Source organism: Electrophorus electricus, chromosome 8 (genome assembly GCF_041902795.1).
Source record: "Electrophorus electricus isolate QZ-2024a chromosome 8, ASM4190279v1, whole genome shotgun sequence".
Lineage (NCBI taxonomy): Eukaryota > Metazoa > Chordata > Actinopteri > Gymnotiformes > Gymnotidae > Electrophorus > Electrophorus electricus.
In genome coordinates, this window is record NC_137504.1 from 29,837,148 (window position 1) to 29,848,369 (window position 11,222).

At 41.8% G+C, this 11,222-nt stretch overlaps 1 protein-coding gene across 2 annotated transcripts; it reads right to left on the reverse strand.

Moving 5' to 3' along the window:
- Window positions 1-1,653: 1,653 nt before the first annotated feature.
- On the reverse strand, window positions 1,654-10,556 carry pou2f3 (POU class 2 homeobox 3). Of its 2 annotated transcripts, XM_027015894.3 has the most exons (13): window positions 10,421-10,556; window positions 9,968-10,024; window positions 7,005-7,039; window positions 6,095-6,196; window positions 5,849-5,954; window positions 4,853-4,941; window positions 4,600-4,776; window positions 4,258-4,399; window positions 3,846-3,979; window positions 3,537-3,701; window positions 3,200-3,242; window positions 2,987-3,101; window positions 1,654-2,597 (listed from the first exon to the last, which is right to left on the reverse strand). In XM_027015894.3, the coding sequence occupies exons 2-13, from the start codon at window positions 10,017-10,019 to the stop codon at window positions 2,558-2,560; spliced, it is 1,200 nt and encodes a 399-aa protein (XP_026871695.2). In that variant the 5' UTR covers window positions 10,020-10,024; window positions 10,421-10,556; the 3' UTR covers window positions 1,654-2,557. The 2 variants fall into 2 exon arrangements, with proteins under 2 accessions (XP_026871695.2, XP_081575603.1); XM_081719477.1 differs by lacking the exons at window positions 9,968-10,024; window positions 10,421-10,556 and adding an exon at window positions 9,856-9,950.
- Window positions 10,557-11,222: the final 666 nt, after the last annotated feature.

Here is an 11,222-nt window from a genome sequence, read left to right on the forward strand (position 1 = left end):
TACTGGCTAGGTTTGTAAATTGCTAATGAAGTCAAGCACAGAGACTTTACTAATGGTGAGGTTTTTCAGTTTTTTCAGATAATCCAGACTTGTATATCCATTGTACAACTCTGTGCCACCAGTAAGGTTAATCAGTTGGTAACCAATGTTTCTGCAGTTACAGAGTGCAGTTGGTCCTCTTGTATTGATGCTATTTGTACATGAAAATACCAGTCAAGGTCTCTGAAATTGGAACAATAGGCTCAAATTAAACTCTACTTACTACCACAACATAGACAAGAGCATGTCCACAATCAGGAAGCATTTTACTGTAAACAATATATACTGAATATTTCAAACCTCTGTTGCATTTGAATGGATGTTATTTGATATACAAACACTGGCCTAAACCTCACCATGGGAGCCTATATTGCAACACCCACTTCTGTACGGACAGGTGTAGGCACAGTTAGAGGTCACAACACAGGAGTTCTCAATACTACTAATTTCCATGGACTGATGAAGTATCAAAAAACTTATGCTAATTGTTCCATTAACTAGTAGTGATTCCAAAATATAGTACTGGATTTGGAATTGAGGTCCATATATATAGCGTAAAGTTACAAGTCAAGCATTGTGTTTTCATTGGTGTTTGTACTGAGGTGCTCAATCGATGTTCCGCACTTCAAATTCACAGGAGGCGGACTGAGCTGTACAGAATCAGAGAATCATCCTGCCATCACCCCATCATTGACCGTCAACACAGCTGGCTGGGAAATACACGGTTTAACACACACACACTCTCGCTCTCTCTCTCTCTCTCTCTCTCTCTCTCTCTCTCTCTCTCTCTCTCTCTCTCTCTCTCTCTCTTACTCTCTCACTTTGTTCAGCTGTAAGGAACGTTGTAACGTTAAGTGACAAAACTGTTGAAACTAGTGTTTTGCTATGTATGTCCACAAAAATATCCATAATTAAAGTATGCTAACTAGTTTGGTAGGTAAAATCTCACCTTTCCAGTCCTCACAATAAGTAAATAAGACATCATGTTTTGATTTCACTAGATTTGAGCTCCCCAATACCTGCGTTGATTAGGGCGGTGAATCCTCCAAAGATAAAGAGTATGGCTATAGCATTTTCGCTGGGCGCCAAGTTCCATGTGTTTTGCTCCTTGGGAAGTAGGCAACAGGCTGGGAATGGGCACCGGACACGCAGCATCAAGCCGTCAGAAGAATCGAGGGAAACAGATTTGACCAGGGATATATGAGATTACAGCCAGCCCTCCCTACACACTCTGAGTGGTGTGTGTGTGTGTGTGTGTGTGTGTGTTGAGGGGTTGTATTGCATCCTAGGTCTGTGCTGACAACTAACAGAACAAGACTATTTGTGCTTACCTTTCATTATTATTTTCAACTAAATTTTTACTCAAGCATGCTATCAGTGGTTAAAGAAGAATCAGTTTCCCTACCAACGTACCCACCTACTAGCTCACCTCTATCACATAACAGTGGAATCTACTATTATTCTATAATTCTGTATATTTTAAAATTATTTTAATTTGTATACTTCAGTCTAGAGTTACAAAGCACAGATGCTGAAAGGCTTAAATATGAGATGTGCATTTTGTAGTAGCGGTCTCCTGGAAATTGACAAAAACAATCTACTAGTGAAAATAAGTACAGAGACGAGCATAAGTGATTTAATAGGTGTTAAACAATAAAACATACTGTCATGTCCAGCACTGAAATGTACACAATGGTTATTGGCATTACAAAAAAAAAAAAACATCTTTATGCTTCATGAAACAAGAAAATACACAAACAGTGGCATTAGGTCATCAAGTCTTAAAGGTGAAGTGTGAAAGTTAAGGGACTTCAAATGCTTTGTACTGCTTCATATGAAAAAGTTAAACCCACAAAGGTTCCCTTTTCAACTATATTTTCTTCCATTCCAAAAAGTACACAAAAGTTTATGTTAAAAACATTCATAAACAAAATATAGTAAGAGTCAGTAAGCATTTGATTCTAGACTCAGAAATGTGCCTGATTAGTGATAAGTGCTATGTATTGTCAGTGATTGCTTCATTTTTTTTTAAGTCAATGCTAGATATATCTGCATATTCAAATTCTGTTATTGTTACTTTCTGCAGCATGAATGCGTTCATGTTGTCACATATGAACTACATATTTATACCTTCATATTGAAATATCCTGAAACACACCTTCATATTGAAATATATCAGGATTGGCTAAATGTATGTGGTTTAAGCGGTTAAGTAAACGTTGTCTTCAAACAGCAATATCCCTCCAGACATTTTGACACCATATAAACCTAAAATATTGGTCCCTCTTTTCTCTTTTCACATTTCGACCTTGGTGGAGACAGATGGCTGGAATGCATGGGGCTTATGATGAGGCTTTTTTCCTTCTTGTCATGAAAACGTCTTAGCTGGAAACTTCAGAGCTCCACCACTTTGAAGGCAGCGTGTGAACCAGAAAAGTGGTCACCCTACGTGGGGACTCACCCACCAGGAGAACTGTAAACATCAGCACTTCATTACACTCCTTTTAATCTAGATAACTCAGTGGTGATATGTATTGGTGTTCCAACGATACCATGAGCTGGAAGAAAAAAAAAGAAAAGAAAACTGTAACAATACACGTTTCATGGTTTCCTGACTCAAAATATTCAACATCTGAATGCATGAGACTTGTTTAACTCTCATTCTGCATGCCTGCCCTCTAGTGGAAGGGCACTTCAACTGGAACTTCCATATACACAATGAGAAAACAAATCATTTGTGTGCTACAGAGTACATGCTCATGACTTCAAATATTACCATATTGGATGCCTGCGGTATCAAGTGTCTACAGTATCAAGTGGGGCAGTGGTAGCTAAGTGGTTAAGGTACTTGACTAGTAATCAGAAGTTTGCCGGTTCAAGCCTTAACCTTAAATTGCTCAAAATTACACCAGGTAATTGGTGCTAAATGTAAGTCAGTGGGCTTTACCTCGTAGGATTGAAGGATTGGTTGACTGCCTGTGATGTCAGAGGGCTGGAGGAAGAGGACAGGGTGTTGGGGGAAGAGCTTCGACTTGGGCTGTTTGGAGAGGAGCTGCTGGACACTGTAGAAAACAATGCCTTGCTAATGCATGCATATACAGCACAGGTGAAAAACAATTCCATCTCTATTTGTTCAACACTGCTTTCAAATCAGACTTACCACCTCCTGAGGCAAGAGGACTGAATGTTCTGGTAGTGGGTGGCTGAAACAGGAAATGACCTATATTAGTTGGAAAGGTGACATGCTTCAGAGGGAATTTGTAAGATAAATTTTAAAAATTGTAGGCATTTTTTTTAAGCCGCAGTTGACCCACTCAAATAAACCACAGATTACAAGAAGTGCATTTACTATTTGCTATTCCCTGTTAGCAAACTCAGGAATTGCTGTGGGTGGCTGGGTCATTGACACAGGGTTCTGTAATGGCTGATGAAGTAAATAAACAGTGACAGTGGGATCCGTTAGCTTGGATGTCTTTAATGAAAATACCCAGACTCACCAGTCTGGCATTATAGTTGTGGGTCTTTACAGGTGAGGTGGAGACTGGGCAGTAGATCCTCTTCTCCTTCTGCCGCCGGTTACAGAACCACACCCGCACCACTTCCTTCTCCATAGACAGCTGCTCTGAGATCAGTGTGATCTCTTCTGAGTTTGGCTTGGGGTTCTATAAACAGTCAGCAAACTGATTAACCACCTCAGCTACAAGGTGCTGTGCAGTCCTGATACACTTGTTGAATTAGATCTCTCCAGTGCCAGAGAACTCGAAACTAGAAGCCATGAACTTTGTTCAAGGGTGTCAAGTACGTACATCTAGGAAGCGCTTCTCCAATGTAAGTTTGATGTTGGTCTCGATGCTTGTCCGCTTTTTTCTCTTTCTCCCGTAGCCCTCCATGAGAGGCGGTAAGGTTGTGGGATTGGCCATGGAATCAGAGGGAGAGTTTTCTGAGGATGGACAAGGCACACACTGTCAAAAGAGCACCAGTGCTCCTGCATTCTCTATGAAGAAGTGTTACTAAACCATCAACCTTTCTTTTATTTATTTCCAGCATTTCGTAGACACTGTTATCCACAGTGACTTACATAAGTTCAGTATGATGGTATGTGGGCTCTTTGGGGATTGAACCTATGACCTTGGTGTCATTAGTACTTTGCTCTGGTTTGAGCTACGGGAGTATGCAGGACCTTCAGTACTCCTCATGCGTGGCTTTATGTGTGTGTACCTGCATCACTCAACCATTTCTCCAGCAAGGGCTTGAGCTTGCACATGTTCTTGAAGCTGAGGTTCAGAGCCTCGAAACGGGAGATGGTGGTCTGACTGAAATCGTTCCCATAGAGCTTCCCCATAGCCAGGCCCACATCACCCTGAAAGATCCATCACATCAAAACACCATTGCAGTCCTATTAACATCTACTTGGCTGTAGCCTTCTGCCAAACACAAAACAAAACGTTCTAATATCTTCTGTGAAAAGCACTCATCGAATAAACCTGAAACACCATGATCCAATTCCCTTGGCAGATCTTGCTGGAAGAAAAGCTGACTATAGTGAGTGGGCGTCCTTGCCTGTGTGAAGCCCAGCTTGATCCGCCTCTGTTTGAAGGACTTTGCAAACTGCTCCAGCTCCTCCAGATCATTGGGCTCATCCTGCTGAGATGCTCCTGCGTTCTTCGGTACCGACAGGTGGGACATGTCCAAGTGGCTGTCCAAGGAGGACCCAGCTAGGCCCGTCCGACCCATTGCCTGCAGAGAAAGACAACGGTGCCACACGGCCACTGGATGAATTGACAACTACCCCTTTGGGGCCCAGAGACCTTACCTGAGGTGTGAGGGCCAGGCCTGGCTGGTGCTGCAGAAGACCTGGCTGTGACTGGGTCTGCAGGGACAGGAGGTTTGGCTGCAGCAGAGCTGTGGGAATGAGAACGCAATAGGTGACTGTGAGACATGGTGCGAATTGCTTTCACGTGCAGCAATGCCCCTGAAATACACAACTAATATTTTAGGTCAATGTAGGGATTTTTATGGAAACAGCATCAGATACTCTGTCTTTATCTGAAAGACCGCAACATGAAAAAGAGCCAGCGGGGTTGAGGTTCCAGAGGGAGCTTTCTGTTGTCTGTAAATTGCGTTCTGAACGATATAACTTGGGATCACACGTGGTTTTGAAAACCAACAAGTTATAATTCCACAGTACTCAACTCAAGGATGGTCAGACTGTGGGCAAGGGTGTTAGTCAAGAGTGTTTCTGAAAGGATGTCCATATGGTATTTGTAGTATTTTAAGCTCTGGTCTTTGTAAATGTCCTTGTGAATGGAAATGGATTTCCCAGGCTATGGAGGACCTATGTAGATGATTTTTGCTCTGTTATTTTCCAGAAAGCCTAACTGTTTTAAAGAAGCTAGTTAGAATAGGGATGAAATAGGTATGCTTCAGCCTGTAGTGACTGAACTCTGTTATTGGAGTCAGTGACATTTTCCTGTGGACAACGTAATACACAAATCAAAGAGAAAATGATGCTGTGTTTGTAGAAATTGTCTTTCCAAGCCTTTCTAACCATTCCATTTGTATATGTTTCCTTTCTGATTTTTTTTTTTTTTTTATGTCAGGGTGCTGCTTTGAAAGAGAAGTTCTAAAGGCTATTGGTCAGGATAAAGGTACAATATGAATTCCCAGCATTCCTCTGTATCACAGTTACACATCTTTGACCCAATGAAATCCATTGCTTAGCTCCTGCACCCTGCATTCAAGACTAACAGCTGAAGGCAAAGCACATGTGTGTGCACTTGCGGGCTGGCTCCAGTCCTGTTGGACTGACCTTGATGCCCAGGCTGGGTCTGAGAGATGAGGAAGGGTGAAGAGGAGGACAGGTGGGAGCCAGGCATGAGGACCAGCTGGGGCAGCGGGTGTAGTGATGGCAGCTCCTGCAATCACGTTACATCACAATGGCCTTCTTAAAGTGATTATGTCCATTACATAACTAAAGGCACTTTGCAATAGCCCATAAATCAACATTGTCTAATCTGCTACATGGCTGTGCAAGTTGGAAATAACAATTGGGTACCCCAGGCAGCTGTCCTGTTGCCACCGGTGACCCCTGTGTCAGGTGGCATGTCTTGTGCGATGAGGTGGAGTGCGGAGAATCATTTAGGTCCTCTGTCTTTATCTGTGGATGGCAACAAACCCAGTCAGCTTCATCTCTTAAAGGGGAGTTTCACATGAAAAAATATTTTGTGTATTTGGTTTGTGACTAATGAGTGGATAGGAGAGAAATATTCCTGGAACTCTTTGCCCTGAATATCGAGCTGCTTACATAGTGGAAGTGTGCTAGGCCAAATCATGTCCCTAAAGTTTTGGCCCAAATCATTTGTACAGTAAGGCAGAAAAGTTTCCAAGCCGAAACACTGCAGGAAGAGACCAAAAACAAACCTGATCTGTGACAGTCACAGCTACTCTGTCCACAACTATGTTGGGGAAATTTTTGAAAGATTGGCATTTTTTAAGGACCTTCAAACCTGGTCCCTATTTCACAAATGTTTTTGTGATGCCGTGTGTTTATACAGGTGTGTGTGCGCACGTGTGTGTATATTGCACGCATGCGTGTGCTTGTGTGCATCCACACAAACACGAGTAAGGCTGCCCGACTCGTTCTACAGGAGGGAGCTTTTGAAAAACATGCCTTCCCTCGCCGCAGGCCCTCAGCATATGCAAATGAGTTTCAGGGGCCCAGGGCTAGTTCCTGGACACAGAACTCTATGCAGTCCTCTACACAACACTGCATGACAACACTGGCCAGTGTGTGGCAAACCGAGCTAATTGTAGTTGACATGAATTATGCTGCAGTGCGTGAAGCTGACTTTCGGAAGCCGTTAAACATTTGTTTGTGATGTTATTGTATGAAGACGCATGGGCTCTGTAACATGCAAATGGTGAAAACTTTTTATGCAGTCTTGAATATTAATTTATGCAGTTACCTGTCTTGTGAAGTCAATGCCATTTTGTTCAATGTCTGTAGAGAGAAGGCAATATTGTTAAATAGTGCAATGTTGACTTAAGGGATATCACTTAAACACCATGAAAAAAATCCACTAAGCAGATCTCTATGTATTGAAAATGACCATAGCATCTTTGACTCTAAAAAAAGTAACTTGCTAATGTTGTATGTATAAAGATAATGTATGATCGTATCTGCCTCTCCAAAAGTTAGTCATATTAACCATCATGCCTGCTCATGCAGGGCTATGGGAGTTCAAAGGTCGGCAGTGCCAGGTAATCACTCCTTATTTGAAATTCAAATGGAGCTGTGTGAGCCTGTGGTTAGTGCATTGGCACTCGCTCATCCCGTGCTATGGAAATCGGCCCTCCTCCCTGAACCAAACTTCCAGTATGGAAATGAAGCACCCATGCAAATAAGCACGTATCCATGGCAACCTTTCACAGGCCCTCATATTTGAATGTTTACAAACCCCCAGGTGCATCTTACTCTGTTCTTTCACTGTTAAAGTCTTTTTTCTCCCCCTGTGCACACACTCACAGCAAACTTTCACAGACCTGAAAACAATCTACTGCAGGCACTAATGCTGAAAATAGCCAGCATTCAGCTGAAAGGTGCCTACAACACTGGAGACGTTCAACGTTAATCAGTTACTGATGAGTACTAGATTCTCACTCTCTGCAACCTTTAAAATGAGCACATAAAGGGTTCTTGATAAGATTTGTGGGCTCCCAGTACCACAGTTTGAACATGAAAACCATTTTTGGTTTTCAGATTGTTGACTTGGTTTCAGCTTGCTCTCTGAATAAGCACTGCAAAGATAGCATCCTCATACCTCGTACATTAGAACATTGTTATATAACCACAACTAGTAGCAGGTTCAACCCTCTTCACAAGATAACAAAGACAACAACTGCATATGACAGTAACATTGTAAACACAGGTTGGCTCTTTATTCTATTGTTGTGTAAGCTTTATACATTTGACAAGAACTCACTGGTGAACAAAAAACACATCAGTTTTTTTTCAACACAGGCTGTAGGAGGCTCGGAGAAAAACATAGTAATTATGGCGATTCTCACTGATTTATTATAGCTTCTGATTGCTTTTGGAAAGCCTCAAACCCTCCCACCATTTATGTGTGTTTGCTGTTTGTTTTGCTGTTTGACATGAGGCCTCTGTTTATTTTTTCCACCGTGTCCTCTGATTATACCCAAAACACTGCATGAAGCAGCTTCTCAGGTTACAAGGTAAAGATAAAGCAAGTAAGTTGCTACTTTTGGGTCAGGTTTTAGCGAACCCTTTAGTGGCAGTCACCGGTCCAATTATTTACAGGACCTGCATGACAAAAATTCGAATGATCTCATGTATTACCCTAGGTATTTTAAAATGTTAATGATTTAATTTGGCATTTCAAATGAGGTAAATTAGAATACAATCATAGGCTACAATTGTAGATAAAACCATTCAGTGAATAATAGAGAACACTTTTTATTAGTCACATGTTCTTTTGTCTTATGTTTTCATTATAACTTTCACCCTCATTTATGAACTAATCTGATACAGTGAAAGAATATTTTTGAAAGAAAAGACTTCTCTGTTCACTAGAATAATTACAATTTTGATATATTCGTCTGTGTCCATAAACTCAAAAACATGTCTGCTGTTCTTCAGAAGCATACTATGTGATTATAAACATGTGTCTGTGTAGCCAGAATTTATAACTGAAACATTTCATATTACAGGAAACAATATAACAAATAAACGTTCTTTTTCCATGCTGTGCTCTCTCAGAACGCAAGTTCCTCATTTTAGATACCGTGCTCTGTGCTGAGGTAACTCGGCTTTAGTTCTGCCTCAGGGAGTGAACACTTCACTGCAAACAACCCACCCCTTCCCCCAAGCAGACACACATCCTGGTAAGCTCCATGTCCATCATGAACATCACATCCTAGAGCTACACACACCCTTTCATGTCTGAATCATCCACAATTTCATTATTGTACTGTAAGTGTATACTACAAACCTCACCAAAAAATCTCAGGTGGGGTTAACGTTAATCAGTTTCTCTTTTGAGCTTTACTCTAATGGATGAATATGTATTACGAACACTTCATGTGCTGTTCTTACTACACATTTACCTCTTCACTGGGAGTTAAAAGAAATAACTTTTTTTGATACTTCATACAAGTAGTTAAGACCATAGAGTACATTCAAATCATGTAATTACTACACAACATGCCTGTATTTGCATTTTCACATTCTTCAACTTGTTACAGTTTAAATAAAGGAGCAAAATAAATAAATAAATAAAAGCCCTTGAGGGTAATGACGAAAGTTAAGACCCAGTCATGCGACCTAGCAGTTACGGTTGAGAATATCCTGATGGGTTCTGCACAGACTTGCCTGAGAATAAGTCGGCGGCGGCTGCGACAAAGAGCAGAACTCTCCAACTGGACAAAAGCCACAAACGTTCCTGGTGACAGACGAATGCGAATCCGCCTTGTCCGAGAGCGGTGAACCGACGTCAATAACAAACAAGCTCCAGACAAAGCATTGAGCCAGTGGACATATGTCCATTGAGTAAGTCCTTTGTATGAAAAGCCAATCATTTATTTTTCCTCTTGTGCTAAGTCTCAATTTACACTATGACAGTATTGAACTTGCAGCCCTACAACACAAGCGATTCCACTGCCTTCATCAGCATGTCTGTTTTTACTGAAACTGTGCTATTTGCTTTCCGGCTTCATTCTCAGTTAATCATACAAATTTTAAGAGGTACCTCCACAGCAAGAAAAACACAGTTATTGCAATGAATGTCCTTGTTTCACCTTTAGCACCAGGTTAACTCAAAATGCAACAGCAGCCATCCCCTCCTCTGTATCCACAAGCCTGTTCTTACATTCCAGCAGACGTGGGGGTCCAAGCCCGGCCACTCCTTACCTGCATGTCCGTGCTGAGGCTCCCTGTGCTCCACGGCGTCTGCACTCATCATAATATCTGCAATGATAAATATGGCTGATTTTCCTACAGGATCACAACTTTATGTGGACACTGGGCTGATTCATGGCATGGGCCACAGCCAGGAAAATGATCTTGAGGTTTATTCTAATGCCTCCGGCAATTGATCTCTTCTATGTAAAGGGCTCGTTATAATATTCATAAGGGCCAAGGGGATCCCTATTCGGGCTCCGCCACAAAATCGCTCGATCTCCGTCACCCTAATCTCTCCTAGTCAAAAACATTTAAATAGTCCAGCGCTTAAAGCAGGCCAGCGCTAACGAGTGACCATGCAAAGCGATATGTCTCGGGCCGAAAGTCACGCCAGCTGGGGAAGTCAGCAGGTTTTGTTGGGGAAGTGGAGGGAGGATGTTTCAGAGAAGCTCAGGTGCTCACCGTGATGAGGAGATGGCAGGTAGGTTCCTCTTTGTTCTTCCGCGTTTCTCTCCAGGTTCGGGACAAGAACAGGCTCCAGACGGGACTCGAGGATGCCAAGGGAGACTTCAATGTTTGACAAAGTGGGTTAGTGGAGAAGCCTCCACCTTTTTCAGGACCCGTGTGAGCTGATAGACAGTGGATTTGCATAAGGCCCATGGTGTGTCCTATCCACACTCAGCCTTTTTGCATAAAACAACAAAGAGGGAGACGGCAAGCTTTGAAAAAGCACTGGAGTGTCTTGCTTCTCAGACTTTAAATTTCTCAGACTTTAAATTTGTTTACATTTCTTATGCTTCATATTGTTTATTGAAATGATGTCATGCTTCTAAATGCTTTAAACTCTTTTGTGCTGGTATGGTGCCTAACTTGTCTGTGTTTTAAAAAGGTTGGGAGAGCGTTATGATGCTGGTCTAAAGTTTGGACTTCAATCATCTGAGGGAAGTGCTGCTTGATATGGTTTATGTTTCTGATGCTAAATACAGTTCAGTTCAAATATGGTAAGGGTGACAGTTGTGTACAATAGCCAATGAATCTAGGCCATATTAAATATATTGTATTCAAGGATCAGCTGCTTAAGTAGACACTAGTCAACTGACATAGTAGCTTTCTGACTTTTGTCACTGTTATGTGTCTTTGTTTGAACAGGACATCCTGAACGTACCTTTTGCCTGAGGACTAGGCAGTTAGACACAATTGACGCCGAAAGACAACGTGCAATTATATACAACTGACACGAGAGGGCAGTGTTCAAAAGAAAAAA

Excerpts from the sequence above, each read along its gene's own strand:
- pou2f3 (XM_027015894.3), bottom strand. The coding sequence starts at position 10,019 with ATGATGAGTGCAGACGCCGTGGAGCACAGGGAGCCTCAGCACGGACAT. Across the intron at positions 5,955-6,094 it reads CAACAGGACAGCTGCCTGGG|GAGCTGCCATCACTACACCC; the intron begins GTACCCAATTGT and ends ACGTGATTGCAG. Across the intron at positions 3,102-3,199 it reads TCCTCTTGCCTCAGGAGGTG|TGTCCAGCAGCTCCTCTCCA; the intron begins GTAAGTCTGATT and ends TGTTTTCTACAG.